The sequence below is a fragment of the Nicotiana tabacum genome, chromosome 13 (genome assembly GCF_000715075.1).
Source record: "Nicotiana tabacum cultivar K326 chromosome 13, ASM71507v2, whole genome shotgun sequence".
Lineage (NCBI taxonomy): Eukaryota > Viridiplantae > Streptophyta > Magnoliopsida > Solanales > Solanaceae > Nicotiana > Nicotiana tabacum.
Window position 1 is genome coordinate 117,135,281 of NC_134092.1, and position 16,908 is coordinate 117,152,188.

The 16,908-nt window shown below is 38.4% G+C and overlaps 1 protein-coding gene across 1 annotated transcript; it reads left to right on the top strand.

The window, feature by feature from the left end:
- Positions 1-7,781: 7,781 nt before the first annotated feature.
- LOC107826110 (phosphoribosylaminoimidazole carboxylase, chloroplastic) lies at positions 7,782-15,501 on the top strand. Its single transcript, XM_075228379.1, has 16 exons — positions 7,782-8,148; positions 8,634-8,843; positions 8,914-9,025; positions 9,156-9,218; positions 9,316-9,454; positions 9,803-9,858; positions 10,750-10,823; positions 10,943-11,090; positions 11,284-11,457; positions 12,047-12,134; positions 12,243-12,359; positions 13,013-13,110; positions 13,223-13,340; positions 13,422-13,516; positions 14,315-14,421; positions 15,039-15,501. The coding sequence occupies exons 1-16, from the start codon at positions 7,934-7,936 to the stop codon at positions 15,130-15,132; spliced, it is 1,908 nt and encodes a 635-aa protein (XP_075084480.1). The 5' UTR covers positions 7,782-7,933; the 3' UTR covers positions 15,133-15,501.
- The last annotated feature ends 1,407 nt before the right edge of the window (positions 15,502-16,908 follow it).

Genomic DNA, 16,908 nt, shown 5'->3' on the forward strand with positions numbered 1-16,908 from the left:
CTCGTTTGGGGATGATAGGCAGTAGAAACTTTGTGCTTGACTCCGTATTTTGCAAGAATATTATTCAGCAGTTTGTTACAAAAGTGAGTTCCCCCGTCGCTTATCAACACTCTTGGGGTCCCAAAACGTGTGAAGATGTGCTTCTTTACAAAGCCTACCACAACTTTTGCGTCGTTAGTAGGAAGAGCTATGGCCTCTACCCACTTAGAAACATAGTCGACCGCCACCAAGATGTATCTGTGTCCGTTAGAATATGGGAATGGTCCCATAAAATCAATCCCCCAAACATCAAAAAGTTCTACCGCCAGTATATTTTGCAAGGGCATCTCGTGCTTCCTCGTGATAGTTCCAGTTCTTTGGCATCTATCACAATTTTTAACGAAGGCATGTGCATCCTTAAACAATTTTGGCCAATAAAAACCTGATTGTAGCACTTTTTGGGCGGTTCTATCCCCGCCGTGATGACCTCCATATGGTGACGCATGGCAGTCATGTAGTATAGCCTTCATCTCTTCCTCAGGAACACACCTTCTCACCAACTGATCTGCACACTGCCTATATAGGAATGGCTCATCCCACACGTAGAACCTTACATCATGTAGGAATCTTCTTCTATTGTCAGCTGTCCACTCTAGTGGCGTTACCCCACTTGCGATAAAATTCACATAATCTGCATACCATGGGGCTTCACCTGAGGTGATTGCCAATATTTGCTCATCCGGAAATGTTTCTTTAATTGACCCTCCTTCAGCTACATGGTTCCGGCTCTCTAATCTGGATAAATGATCGGCCACTTGATTTTCTGTCCCTTTTCGATCTCGGATCTCTAAGTCAAATTCTTGCAAGAGGAGGACCCAACGAATCAGCCTCGGCTTGGCGTCTTTCTTTTCAAATAGGTATCTGATAGCTGAATGATCTGTGTAGACGATGACTTTGGTTCCCACTAGATAGGATCTGAACTTGTCAAACGCCCACACCACTGCAAGCAACTCCTTTTCAGTCACTGTATAATTCATCTGAGCTGGATTCATAGTTTTGCTTGCATAATAAATGGAGTGAAAGATTTTATCCCTCCTTTGCCCCAACACCGCTCCAATTGCTATGTCACTTGCATCGCACATCAACTCAAATGGTTGTGCCCAATCGGGGCCAATGATAATTGGTGCAGTCACCAATCTTCCCTTCAGCTCCTCAAATGCTTTCAGACATGCATTATCAAACTTGAAGGTAACGTCTTTCTCTAGAAGCCTGCACAAAGGGAAGAAATTTTCGAAAAATCTTTAATGAAACGACGATAAAAACCTGCATGACCCAAGAAACTGCGAATGCCTTTTATGGATGTCGGCGGGGGCAATTTTTCGATCGTCTCCACCTTTGCTTTATCCACCCGTAGACCATCTTTTGAAACCTTGTGCCCCAAAACTATACCTTCACGTACCATGAAATGGCACTTTTCCCAGTTTAGCACCAAGTTCGTCTCTTCACACCTAGCTAGCACTTTATCAAGGTTCATCAAACAACTATCAAAAGAACATCCAAACACAGAAAAATCGTCCATGAATACTTCTACATATCTTTCAACCATGTCAGTGAAAATAGCCATCATACACCTTTGAAAAGTCGCAGGTGCATTACAAAGACCGAAGGGCATTCTCTTGAACGCATACGTGCCATAAGGACATGTAAATGTAGTTTTCTCTTGGTCTTCTGGGGCTATAGCAATCTGATTATACCCCGAATAACCGTCCAGGAAACAGTAGTATTCCTGGCCAGCTAATCTATCAAGCATTTGGTCAATAAAAGGCAGGGGAAAGTGGTCTTTCCGGGTGGCATTGTTTAGTTTTCTGTAATCTATGCAAATTCTCCATCCAGTTACAGTTCTTGTCGAAATTAAGTCATTATTTTCATTAACTACTACGGTTATCCCCCCTTTCTTCGGCACACATTGAACGGGGCTTACCCATTTACTATCAGAGATTGGAAATACAATACCTGCATCAAGCCACTTAATCACTTCTTTCCTTACCACTTCTTTCATGATTGGATTTAGTCGGCGTTGGTGTTCTACACTCGGTTTGTGTCCGTCCTCCATGAGGATTTTGTGCATGCAGAAAGCTGGACTAACGCCTTTAATGTCAGACATTGTCCACCCAATTGCTCGCTTGTGCTCACGTAGCACCCTTAATAGCTTTTCTTCCTGTAATTTAGACAAGTGAGCAGAAATAATAACAGGTAAAGTGTCAGAACTTCCCAAATAAGCATATTGAAGGTGAGGGGGTAGGGGTTTAAGTTCCAAATTTGGAGCTTTTTCAATTGACGGCTTTGGTGGGGGCCACTTGGCCTATTCAGGGGCTCAAACGGGATTATTCCTTGCATGTAACCACATGATGTATCTAGGATTCCCTTTATCTCCTCAACCTCATCATCCATCTCCAAGCTATCAAATAGCATGATTGCTTTTTCTAAACAGTCGCCTAGATATACGCTCGTGTTAAGAAGTTTCTCATCCACCTCTACCACAGATATCATAGAGAGCTCCTCATAGTGGCGGGGGAGTTGGATTGCTTTGTAGACATTGAAGACTGCCTCCTCGTTGTCCACTCTCATAATCATTTTCCCTTCTCTCACTTTAATTATTGCATCGCCAGTAGCCAAGAGAGGTCGTCCCAATATGATTGGAACTTGTTCATCAGCCTCGAAGTCTAGAATAATGAAGTCAGCTGGGAAGATGAATTTTCCAATTTGCAGCAGCACATCTTCAATCACTCCTTCAGGGTAGGCTATGGACCTATCAGCTAATTGCAACATCACGGTGGTTGGTCTCGGAGCTCCCAGACCTAATTGCTTAAACAAGGATAACGGCATCAGATTTATGCTTGCACCCAAATCACACAGAGCACGTCCCACGTTAATATTACCGATTTGTACTGGAATAGTGAAGCTGCCAGGGTCCTTAAGCTTTTGGGGAAGCTTGTTTTGGACCCTTGATGTGCACTCCTCAGTAAGTGCAACCGTCTCGAACTCAGTCAATTTCCTCTTATGAGCCACTATGTCTTTTATGTACTTAGCGTACTTTGGAATTTCACGAAGTACATCCACTAATGGAATATTTAATTGAACCTGACTCAACATGGAGAGAAATTTGTTGAACATGCGATCGTCATTCCTTTTCTGCAATCTTTGGGGGAAAGGTGGTGGTGGCCTTGTAACCTCCATTCGCTCTGAACTTGCATCATCTTCCTTTGACTCTTGTGTTGCCTTAGGTGTCAACTCCCCCCAGGTATAGGTTTTTCTTTTATCTTCCTTGGCACTTCCTCTAGTTCCCTCCCGTTTCTAAGTGTAACTGCATTAATTTGAGGGTTCTTCTCTGTATCACTGGGAAGTGAGCCTGTAGGTCTAGTATTTTGGTTTGCTGCTAACTGCCCCATTTGCCTCTCAAGATTTCTGAAATCGGTCCTGAGCTGTTGATTGTCTAGTAACAACTTTTTCAGCAAGTCATTCGTACTTTCTTCCATTTGTTGGGGTGGCTTCTGAGGTTGAGTAAAATTCCCTTGAGGCCTATACTGATTCTGTTGACTCCCGCCCCATGAGAAGTTAGGATGATTCCTCCAGTTTGGGTTGTAAGTGTTCCCATATTGCGCATGTTGATTCATAGGACCTCTGTTTTGTTGTCCCACATAGTATATAGATTCAGGATTCGTGGGGCACATGTCAATCATATGACTGTCTCCGCATAGTTCGCAACAAATAGACATCTGCTGTACATGTTGCATTTGTTGTGTTGTCATTCTATTCATCTGATTTGCCAATTTTGCTATATCGGCTCTCATGGCGGAAAAGTCATCAAGCTCAATCAAACCGGCGGCCTTCTGTTTAATTACCCTTCGTGAATCCCCCTCTCCTTGCCAATTATGGTCATTAGCAGTGAAATTATTTAGCAGGAGTTGTATTTCACTATACGGTCTTGCCATGCAACTACCCCCACAAGCTGAGTCAAGATTCATCTTTGATGCTTCATCTAACCCATCAACAAAAGTGTGACCCAATACCTCATCAGTTTGACAATGATGCGGGCAGTCTCTGAGTAGTTTCTTGTATCTTTCCCAAGCTTGACGAAGTGTCTCGCCATCCCGTTGTTGGAACCCAAGAATTTGGCTCCTCAACGACTTTGTCTTCTTAGTTGGGAAAAACTTGATCAGGAATTTCCTTGCTAGATCATCCCAAGTGTGGATAGAGTTTGCGGGCTCCTTTTGCAACCATTCTTTAGCTTCCCCCAACAGTGAAAAAGGGAATAGTGTCAGCCTGACATAGTCCTTGGAGACGTTCGGATAATTGTAAGTGTCCGTGATTTCCAAGAAGTTCTGAATATGCCTCTGCGGGTCCTCATGAGATAGACCCACATATTGTCCTGTGGACTGAATCAGCTGTACCATGTACTGTTTGAGTTCAAAATGCCCAGTGATATCAGGCTTCACAATAGCCTGAGTCATATTCGCAAGATTGGGCCTTGCGGCTTCGATTACCGGACGCTCTTCATTGCCTGCCATATCTATTGGCTGTGGTTGGATTGCGATGTCCAAATCTCTTTCTATTCTCGTTCTAGCTTCGTGTTCTCTTCTCACTCTATGTAATGTTCGTTCGATTTCTGGATCAAGAGGAATGAGGTTGTTTGCACTTCTACTCCTCTGCATTCGAGAGTAAACCCTGCGTTGACACAAACCAGGCAAACTGAAAATTAAAACTTGAAAACAAATATCTAATAAAAGCTTAACTTAGTCACGTAGCTAATTTCTAAGTCCCCGGCAACGGCGCCAAAAACTTGTTGCGACCAAACACACTCACGCAAGTATACGCGGTCGTCAAGTAATAAAGTGACTAAAAGTCGGATGTCGAACCCACGAGGACTTATGATTAACTATTAACTAAATTAGACTATCCCAATTATCTAAATAAGAATTAAATCTAAAAATATTTTATTCTAACTAATTAAATAAGAAAAATATAAATAATAAACTTTGAACAGAGGAAGAGCAGATTTTAATGATATCAATGTAATGAAAACGATCTAGGGTTATGGGCTATCTAACAATCCTATTGTATTCTTCAATTGAATTGACCGACTAATTTATCTAGCTTATTGGTTGACAGGGTTAATATTGCTCATAAGAATCTGTCGAGTTCTTACTCGCCTATTCAAGCTAACCTAACGCCTATATGTCTATGGAGTTAGAATCAACAAGAACGCATTTATAATTCCTGTAAATCAACCAAGCAAGGCAATTAGGTATATGTCTATCCTAACCACGAATCCGTTTCCCGATGCCCGAGTTCAAGAACTTGCCCTACTCAATCCTATATGCAATATAGAATTCCCACTTTCGAGTTCAATTCTAGATTCGTAGATAATATTCAATTGGTGATCAAGCAATTAAATAATTAAGCGCAAGATTGAATAAATAAACTAATATGATAAATCAAGAAGTCAAAATCAATATCCGAATAACAATAGTCATGAAAGAACCATAACCCTAGAACGTGAAGTTTAGCTCCACATAGACATGGTAGCCAAACAACAAATCATATAAAGAAACATAAAAATTACTAAGTTTGGTGGGAGACAGATGAAACTTGATGAATTCCGGCCTCCACAGCTTTTTCCTGGCTTTTTCCCTCTTCCCAATATGTTCGATCCCCTAAAAGAGGCGTTTTTAGCTTATATATTGCGTACAAAAGTCGTGGGCCAAAGCTCTCCCGTTCCTAGTCCAATTCGGCTTCAGGGATTGATGCTAAGGTGGATGCGTCGCATCCACCTTATCCTCCATTTCAATTTTTTGCCTGCGAAGGTGGATGCGACGCATCCACCTTGTCCTCTATTTCTCAGCTTCGCATGCGATGGTGGACGCGACGCATCCAGCTTCACTTCTACTTCCCAGTTTCGCACGCGATGGCGGACGCGATGGCACAACTTCACTGCTAAGGTTGCATGCAGGATGATGTTTTCCTAGGTTGGATGCGACGCATCCAACCCTTCTTCCTCTAGCTAAACCACCTTTTCTTCATATTTTGCACTCCGAACACCTTAAATCGTCACACATAACTTAATTAGTCATCAAACCAATAATTACACCATGTTGGGTGTTTTAAAGATTAAATAACATCAAAACGTGGTTAAAGCATGGGTAAAGTAACATTAACACATATCGAAATATGCCAAACATCAACTAAGCACGCCGTCTAACTAACTAAGCTACGAGAGCTTGTTGCTCTCTTATTTCAGTACAAAATAATTAATTCCTTGTTTCATAGATTTGCTTTAAAATTCAAATATAGCTATGGATAGTAAATTTGCTAAAAATATCTTTACAAATGATAAATACAGTATAAATATTTGATGTGTCGTGTAATTTCCCCTTTTTAAAATCTATTCTTTCTGGTCCACTTTAATTGATTTTTTGGACTATTTTCACACATATTAAGCAATCCAACTTTTAGCATTACTTAACAATAAAATTGACCATATTAGACTTAATTTGTTCATTGAAAATAGGGAAATAGGTCAAAATACCTTTCTACTATGCGAAAAGGATCGTTTATACCCTCCATAATACTTTGGGTATGTTAATAACCCTAACATTACATAACTAATCTAAAAATACCCATACGCCGTTAGAATACTCTACCTTGGCGAGTACCATTTCATGTGGCCTGACATGTTAATGTGGTGGATGCCATGTGGTACGCTACCTCACCACCCCAACACTATCTTGCTCCCTTCCCCTCTCCTCCCCACCCCACCACCACCTCCCCTTTCAACCAATCACCACTGCCACCACTAACTCCTCTTTCACCACTCACTAATTCTTCCATACCATTAGACCACCATTCTTGACCACCATAGACAATATTCTTTCACCTTCTTCTCCGTGTTTTATTCACCACCTCCATTGACAATTACCTTGAACAAAGTTCATCCATCTCTCTTTGAACACCATTGACCAGCTCATTCATAACTCCCTCCAATTTTACAAAGCTAAATGTGTCATCCACGTCATTGACATGTCAGGCCACATGCAATATTACTCACCATGATGGAGGGTTCTAACGGTGGAGGGGTATTTTTGCACTAATTATGTAACGTTGGGGGTATTGGTGAACCGAAAGTATAACGGAGGGTTTAAATGATCCCTTTCGCATAGTAGAAGTGTATTTTTGACCCTTTTCCCTTGAAAATATAACAGATTTCGAGGACAACTTTGGAAAAAATAAGTTAATTACTTTTTAATAATTGAAAAAAATTAAATATTGTGAACCACAAGAAAAAGACCTAAAAATCAATTAAAATGAATCGAAAGGAGTAATACTCATTAGGGTACACGAAGTGCGCATACCTACAAACTAGTTATTTCAATAGGTTGAGTATTGCAACCATAAAACCAAAGAGATATGTAAGACACAAATTATAGTGAGGCATGATAATAGAACTTGAGCAACTAACTATATAACAAAGGAATAGAACATTTGCACATGTATTATTTCAACAATTATTGCAAAACGTTATTCCATTCAAACATGGATGATATTACGTTATTCCATTCAAACGTTATTCAATTCAAACATGGATTATATTTTTCCTATATTATTTTATTTATTTTATATGAAAAAGGTCATGTAATTAAAATAACATTCACAGATAAGGTGCTCTAAATTTAATTTTAACTTTAAAAGCTGATGATATGCTATAAGTTTTTATCTTCAATTTCTAACATTTTCAAAAGAAAAAACCCACCCCTAAAAGAAACCTAGTTTTAACTTTCGACTGAAAACAGTTGTTTTCTGCTACGGATTCCTTTGCTCTGTGCGCCTATTGTCTTTCTATTGTCTTTCTTGCTACGTTATACTTCTCAGTTGGTCGGGCGAAACATAGAGAGAGGGAATGCTGAGCCTAAGCAACACTCTTCCAACAGTTTCTGGTCCTCAGAGAAGCAGTTTTGCCTCTCCAATTTTAGCTGTCAATCCTCAAAAAAGTACCAGCTGCTTTAAAAATCACAGCTTTGTGTTTTCATCATCTTTAATGAGACAACAATCTGAACACACCCCAACTATGTTGTCTTGCAAAGCTTCTTTGGAAGTTGTAAAGGACTCACCCAGGTACTTTACTACCAGCTTTCTTGTTTTTTTCTTATTTAATTTGTTTTCAGTCTGTAAAGAATGTTTTTTTTTCTTTTTCTTAATTTGATGTTGGGTTTACTCAAGAATATGTAAAGTTGCTATCTTTAATATGTTAGTAGTTAGTTCTTTGTGCAAATTGCAGATAATCGCTTGCTGCTCATTGGGTTTTATGAGTTTACGGTGGGGTGGCGTTAATTGAAATTTGGCACTTTACTTGCTCAGCTTTTGTTGGGAATTTATTGAAATCCTTTTCTTTTTGAGATTTTATACTACCTGCTAGCTACTCTTTGCATTTGGAAGTTTATTTGTTATTGTGCTCTTCATGAACATTAGTAAAAATATTGCTTTAGATAGTTTATACCTTTTAATGGTTGTTTAAATTTCTAGTGCTATTTTTAACTGTCTTTTTTCTTTTAATTATGTTAATGATGCTCTAGAATGTGTTAACTGTGAAAATAATGCAGTTGTTCAGCAGTCCATGGAATATCGGAAATGGTTGTGGGTGTTTTGGGAGGAGGGCAGCTGGGTCGTATGCTGTGTGAAGCGGCATCCCAGATGGCGATCAAAGTGATTGTCTTGGACCCAATGGAGAATTGTCCTGCTAGTGCACTAGCACATCAACATGTCGTGGGAAGCTATGATGACAGTGCCACTGTTGAAGAATTTGGGAAAAGGTTTGTCATTTGCAAATCATATGTTTATGGATTTTGATTATTCAACAAGCTAATTTGGATGTGAAAACAGGTGTGGAGTACTAACCGTTGAGATCGAGCATGTTGATGTTGCCACACTAGAGAAGCTTGAGCAACAAGGTGTGGATTGCCAACCCAAGGCTTCTACTATTCGTATAATCCAGGTTAATCTTTCAACATGTCTTAATTAGAATAAAAGTGTCATATTTGATATGCAATTATTGAGATTATTTCGTTGGTTTCTCATACTAACAGCATTTGTTTGCTTGGTTAACTCATTTTTTCTTGTAACAGGATAAATATCTTCAGAAGGTCCACTTTTCTCGTCATGCTATCCCACTTCCTAAGTTTATGCAGGTTGACTTGTCGTGGCAAGGATTGCTTATGTTCATATTTCTTCTCCCTATGATAAAATTTGATGTTTTCACTTATGCGGAAAATATGACTAAAACAGATTGATGATCTTGAAAGTGCTAGACGAGCAGGGGACCTGTTTGGTTATCCACTTATGATAAAGAGCAGGAGATTGGCGTATGATGGTCGTGGCAATGCTGTAGCTAAAAGTGAGGAGGAGCTGTCCTCTGCTGTTAATGGTAGTATGCCAATCCGTTCAAATTCGCACAAGTATTTGCTTTGCTTACTTCTTAAATTTTTATCCAAGTGCAAAAATAAGGCCTTGGGGAGAAGAAATGACTAGATAAAAAGTGTCCATGGATTTTCTAATTTATTCTGCGTTGAAATTGCCACAAGAACCACAGGAAGATTTATTAACCCATTTGTGGGCTTTATATTGAGATGACACTATCTCAGGGGAACATCATCTGCTAATAATAGTTGGAGAGCTTCTTTGGTTAAGAATCAATGTTTCCACTTTTAATTTGTTTGTTTATAATTGAAGCTTAATCAGGCAGTAGTAACATGTGGTTCAACTTGATTTTCAGTGCTTGGAGGATATGGTCGTGGTTTATATGTTGAGAAATGGGCGCCATTTGTAAAGGTTAGAATTTGCTTCATTGTTCAGCGGTGTTTAATATGCATTTACCAATCACTTGCTACAAAAAGGAATACAACTATATATGTCTTTGCTTCATGCAATTATACAAGGAATCATATTCATCTGGTGCTATATATAATGCGATGTTATGTTAGTCAGATCTCACTGCCATTATCTTGAAGCTCAACGCATCATTAGCTTTACATAGATATTGAAGCAGGTTTTGCCTAACTTGTAATTCTGGATGAAAACCTTCCTTCTTGAAATCAGGGATGTTCAAGGCAAACCGCAAATTCACATCGAGTGGACAAACCGACGAAAAGAAATCAACTTGTAGCTTGATTGATCTTGTTTGATATTAGTTTGGTTTGGTATATTCATATACAAATCATCTGTGGAATTATTTTTGGATTTTGTTTTTGAGGATTATTACATGTTGAAAAGGGGATCTTCACTCTTCAGATATATCTTCTAAAGTGAATTTGAAAGTTATCCTTGTTGAGTGACTATTTTCCATTGATCTAATAGTGGAAAGCTTTGAGCTTAAAAAGTTTTAGAAAGAGAAGTTTCCCCTTACTCCTACAATTTTGAGCTTAAGGAGTTCGAGAATATAAATTCGCTATTATTCATGTTTTAGCAATTTTTTTTGAAAAAGATAACAATATATTAATAATCAGCGCAAAGGTTTAACATATTTACTCCTGTTTTAGCAATCTTTGGGCTTTTTAGTACACGACTGGAAGTTTCCGTTATACCTGACGGGGCATTTCAAGTTTTTGAATCATTTGAAGAATCACCACCTTCCGCTACTGCTTAGCCACAAATTGGCCTGTCTCTTCTAACTTATAAAGATTTTGATAGATATTTAAGTAACTTCATTTCTTTTTATTTCAGGAGCTCTCTGTGATTGTGGCTAGGGGAAGGGATAGTTCAATTGCATGTTACCCTGTTGTAGAAACTATTCACAGGTTTGATTGTGCTTCTTTGCCAACATATTCACCATTTGTGGTATCCTTTGTGTTAATATGAACTTTTCAGAAGTTGACTCTACCATCATTCCTGATTACTGGATCTCGTATGTTAACAGGGATAACATTTGTCATATCGTAAAGTCACCTGCTAATGTATCTTGGAAGAGTATGAAACTTGCAACGGACGTTGCGCACATAGCTGTTAGTTCATTAGAAGGTGCAGGAGTTTTCGCTGTTGAGTTGTTTTTGACAGAAGATGGTCAGGTTATCTGGCAATTTCCACACGTATTCGCTATATAAGGAACTTAATCAGTATTTATGCATTTGCTGATCTCTTCAAAAGTATTTCATACAATAGACCCTTGTGGTCCGGCCCTTCCCCGGATCCCGCGCATAGCAAGAGCTTAGTGCACCGGGCTGCCTTTTTAACCTGTCTGTAATTGTTAGTTTCTTGCAGATTTTACTAAATGAAGTAGCTCCCAGACCTCATAATAGTGGGCATCACACCATTGAGGCTTGCTTCACTTCACAATTCGAGCAACATTTGCGGGCTGTGGTTGGCCTTCCACTTGGTGATCCATCAATGAAAACTCCTGCTGCAGTCATGTATAACATATTGGGGGAAGATGATGTAATCTTCCATACTAATTTTTCTTTCTTTCCTCCCCCCTAATAATTTGATGAGATTCACTAAATGCTAATTACTGAATTAGTGTTGGAATGCTTTAGGAAAATTTGTACACATGGGCATTCTGTCTTTTTGAATATGCATTTTCACATGAATGTGCTGCAGGACTATTGCTTTTACCATCTGTCCCCCTAATACATCATATTGTCTGGCTTGCAGTGATTGGTGTTTAAATTGTGAACTGCTTTTAGCCAACCAAATGTATTCAATGGATATCCTCAACCTTCTGTTTATTTCTATCCTTTGTTCTTCACTTCCGGCATATCTTTAGGTTGGCTCTCCTCAACCCTCCCTACCCCCAAAAAGGATGAAAATAAAACAAAGAACTTTATCACAAAAAAAAAAAGAAAAGAACAAAAGGGCCCTAAACTCAAAAGGAACTAGTAAATGCTATCTTCATCCAATAAGATGCTACATCTTCACAAAATCTGTTTCATGCATTTTTGAAGTCTCTATTTGCTGTTTGCATTAGTACTTAATACATGAGCAGCAACTCTCATACGCTTGTCCAACATTGTGTTTTTGCTTCTAGGGCGAACCTGGATTTCTTTTAGCTAATCAACTTATTGGAAGAGCATTGGGAATTCCGGGGGCATCTATTCATTGGTATGACAAGCCAGGTTGGTGGATTTGACCTCGTATACCTTAAACGCCTATCTTTCCATTAAAAAACAAGTAAGCAAGTACGCCACCAAAAAGTTGAAACTGTATGCTTCAATGACTTGTAGAGATGCGAAGGCAACGCAAGATGGGACACATCACAATAGTTGGCCCTTCTATGGGCATTGTGGAAGCTCAGCTAAGGGTGATTCTAAATGAAGGAAGTGTTAATGGCCAGCCTGCAGGTTAGTTGTCAAAATGTTTTCATAAACATATTCAAGTTTTATGTGTGTAAATATTACACACTGGTCAGCTGTTCAGGAGTAGTTAAAAAGTTGATAAAAATTTCTATTTTTAAAAGTATTATTGAAATTGGTGGTCAAAGGTTCATGTCAGGAGAGGCTATGTGGATATTGAAGCTTCTTACTAGTATAAATGCTCTTTTGCATATTAGAGATACTCGTACATGGATGTTTGATATTAAAATTTCGAACTTTGCACTCATCTAACGGGATGTCAGGTTATCAGCTAAATTATTTCCCAGTTTTTCGTTTATGTCTCCACCATTAATTTTGTATCCCCTGCTTTTTGGTCTCCCACTTTTTTTGTTTTCGTCTTGTTACTGTCATATTCTCTCCTCTATCCTTCCTTCTGTGCAACGATATTAAGCTGTCTTCCAGCTGCATGATTTCTCCTACTTAAAAGTAAATGTACGTTAACCAATCAATTTTTTGAGATCTATGCTTTTTCCAACTGCATGATGTTATAGTGGTACACTGTTGTGTTTTACAGACACCAAATAAATTAAGGACAGGTAAAATTAGCTTTCTTCCAGCTGCAGATTATTGTTCGAATATTTAGTTGAACATAATGATTTTTTTTTTCGTTCGCTATGCAGTTGCACCACGTGTTGGGATCATAATGGGATCTGATTCAGATCTTCCTGTTATGAAGGATGCTGCCAAGATTTTAAAAGAGTTTGATGTGCCTGCTGAAGTATTTACCATTAACTATTGGACCTCATTTTCCATATCATTCGGTGGCATGCCTAGTGTATGTATGTATATCATCACCTCCTAAGTGACCCAAGAATCTTGTAATGATGCAGGTAAAAATAGTTTCAGCCCACCGTACACCTGAGATGATGTTTTCCTACGCTTTGTCTGCGCGGGAACGTGGTATTCAAGTAATAATTGCTGGTGCTGGTGGTGCCGCCCACTTACCTGGTCAGTTGTCTTACAGCACAAAATAACTTACCATGTTGTAGGTCTTCTAGTATGCACTAAATGTGGTTTTCACTTGAGCAGGAATGGTTGCTGCATTGACTCCACTACCTGTTATTGGCGTTCCAGTACGCGCTTCCACATTAGACGGACTTGACTCCCTATTGTCCATTGTTCAGGTACTTTTGGTTTTTGCTCTAGAACAATAGCATTCAGTCATGTCAAGCTCAGTACTTATGGGGATTAATGTCTCTTGTAAATTCAATGGCATTTGTGGGCCTGCTAGCTGGAAACATACAAAAGAGACAATATTTGCTTCCAAAAGTTTTCTTGATAATGATAATAATTTAGGCTTTAAAGTTAAAGAGAGAACAATGCAAAAGAAAAACATATGGTAGGTTATCTAGAGAACAAAGATCTTGGTGAAAATTAGCTGCCTGTTCTTTTCTACATTCTTGGCTGGAGTAGTGTCAAGTAGAATAATAACAATTATGCCTCAAATCCATTTCGCTCCAGTTGGAATCGGCTACATGAGTCCCATTATCCATTTCTCTCCAGTTGGAGTAGTAACTAAGTGCAATAGTATTATTTCTATGACAGAGTTCTATCAAAAATAACATTGAAGGATCAAAAGAAAATTTCTATGACAGAGCTCTATGCTTTACTGTTATATAACATCCTGGACTCGGGGATGGAACCATCTCATTGATTGATTTTGCCTAAATATCAGCTGGTAGTGGCAATGCGCCCTGACCTATTAAAGGCCTATTTTCTTTTTGAAATGCTTCAGAAGTTAATATATATCTTTTCTTCCTTCTCTCTTAAGATGCGACTATGGTAGTGGTTGCCTGTATAACCAGCAGGCTTACTAGTTACAACTTGGTATTTGGGAATGTTTCTTATCAGTTTTATGCATACAGCTTGTAAGATAATTTACGTGAAAGCAGTTGAAATATCATACATTCATTTATATGTAGATGCCAAGAGGGGTCCCAGTTGCAACAGTTGCAATAAACAACGCCACAAATGCTGGTCTGCTGGCAGTAAGATTGTTAGGGATCAGCGACATAAAGTTGCAAGCTAGGTATTGAAACCTTCCTCCCTCATCTTTTCTTGTAAAAATTTCTTCTTCCCTTCCCCCCTTTACCCACCATCTACCCTCCACACGTACACGAGAGACAGGAGAGGATGCATTGCACTGTTAGCCCATAAATTTCGGCTAAGCTAGCAATTTAATCATTAATTATTTTTAGGAGTAAAGATGTCCTTGAATTGATTTAAACATAATAACCTTAACACATCTGTTAGATTCCACTTCATATTCCGTTAAATTCAATTAATTACGACGATACAAAAATTTCTAGAAAAGCATTATTATAGCCATTAGAATCAAAATGAAAAGAACTTGCATATTTTTGGAAAGAGTAAGTTTGAGATTTGTATTTGCAAAATATCCTTGAAGCGATAAATAAAATAAAACAGCAAGTATGAGATGTCAAGTAATGACAGAACTTCAAGATATTTTTCTAATCGAAGTTGACATTATTATGTTCTAAAGCTATTAGCTCAGTTAACCCCCCCCCCCCCCCCTCAATCCACCCACCCACCCACACAAAAAACAACTGCAAGAAAGAAAAAAAGAGATTGCTCGACGCGGTTGAGATTATGAGAATAACTTGGAATTTAATGATCACCTTGTAGGATGGCCCAGTACCAAGAGGACAGAAGAGATGAGGTTCTGGTCAAGGGGGAGAGACTAGAAAAGGTTGGCTTTGAAGAATATTTGAACTCTTAAATTATTTCAGCACTAGCTGTTTCTAACATGCACCAAAGTGTATTAGCATGGTGTTGACCTGTTTCGTACAATAGTCAATATTAAAGAGCATAAGCACGAGCACGAGCAGTAGACAACGGTAGGTTACATTGATGCTGGTCGGAAGCAAATGCATATTGAGACCGATGAAGGAAAATCCATCGTGCAAGATAACGTCGAACAGCCTTCTGCTTGTAATCTTGTGAAAGATGTGTTGTTCTTTCTTCTCTTTTTTTCTCTAATCTGGATTTCAGTGGTTGCAAGAGTGTAATTGTTCAAAACTAAACTACTGGTCTGTTCTGCAGACCATTTTTAATCTGCTTTGAGATTTAAAAGGATGAGAATTACCAATTTTGATGTATGAAATTGAGGAATATTGAACTTTTGCTGCATTCTTACATACTTCCTGATGGACAGCAATTGACCCGCCAGTTATATTCGTTTATTAATTTGAGCTTGTTGTAAGAACTCTTACATTTTAAATTTTGGATCCGCCTTTGTTCTTGGGTGGTGGGTTAGGAATGGTTTTGAAAGCCTGTAGCATTAGCTTATTCTACAGAAGCACCACCATACACGTTCAGAATAAATAACTAATTGTGGCCTAAGAAATGCAACTTCCATGCAGATGAAGTTGGTGGAAAATGATACTAGTAAAGAAAGTTCGTGTCCATGTTAATAATGCAGTTGAACTGAAATTGACCTTGTTAAAGAACACAACCACCAGCCTGTTGCCAATTGCCAAACCTTGGTCTTTCACGTACTTTGGTTGATATCTATTTCATTTCATGACCCGTCACATCATCATGTCACGTAAGTGCCACTTGGCATATATTTTTGCCATATGGAAAGCTTACATAGGAAATAGGCTAGCACTTATAGGAAGGTTCTAGAAAAATATAGAGGTTTCCCGGGAATACCCTAAAACCTTATGGAATTGTTAGGATGTCCGTAGAAGATTCTAGCTGTGTTGAGAGTTCTAGAGAGGGGACTTACTTGTAAATAATAAGGGACTCATGTAATAATTTTTATTTACTCACTAGCCCCTAGCCCCTAGCCCCTAGGAGACTAGTATATAAAGAGGGATATTCATTTGTAAATCATTAAGCAAACGAATCAAGTTCTTTCTAATACAAAATTTCCTTTGGTAATTCTCCTATGTTCTAACATTCCCTTAACGATCTTGAGTGTGGTAAGACTGACTTGGCATAGCAAGAAAGTGAGTAAGTTGTCAAGTGCCGCACGTGTACTTAGTTAACAACTAAAGAAGTGACATCTATTTGTAAAACTTCTTCAGAATTGCTTATCCACTTGAGTCTTTGACTCTTCGCATACGTTTTTAATTAATCCAGCTATAAAAGGATACGAAAAATTGACAGGTAACATGGGTGGGTGGTTCTAGTATTTTAGCATCGACTTCATTCGAACCTAATATTTTCAATGGGAGTATAAATTTTTATGTGAAATTCACAATTTTTTTATTAAAGATTAAATTTAAACTCATAATTTTTATACCACAATGAGTTTAATATAAGAACCTTAAATGTTGAACTTATCGAGGTAATATTCTTGATCGGCTGATAGGTAAATTCTAACATTTTGTATTAGGTGTCAAGTAACTAGTATCTTTAACTCGAACTACATATATTTAGTTAATTATTTTTTATCAAAGAAAAGAAGTTATATATTTATACTTAATTCACAATCACGTCACAAAGGATTGACACTCTCTATAATTCTAGTTCCACCTTTGCATAGGAT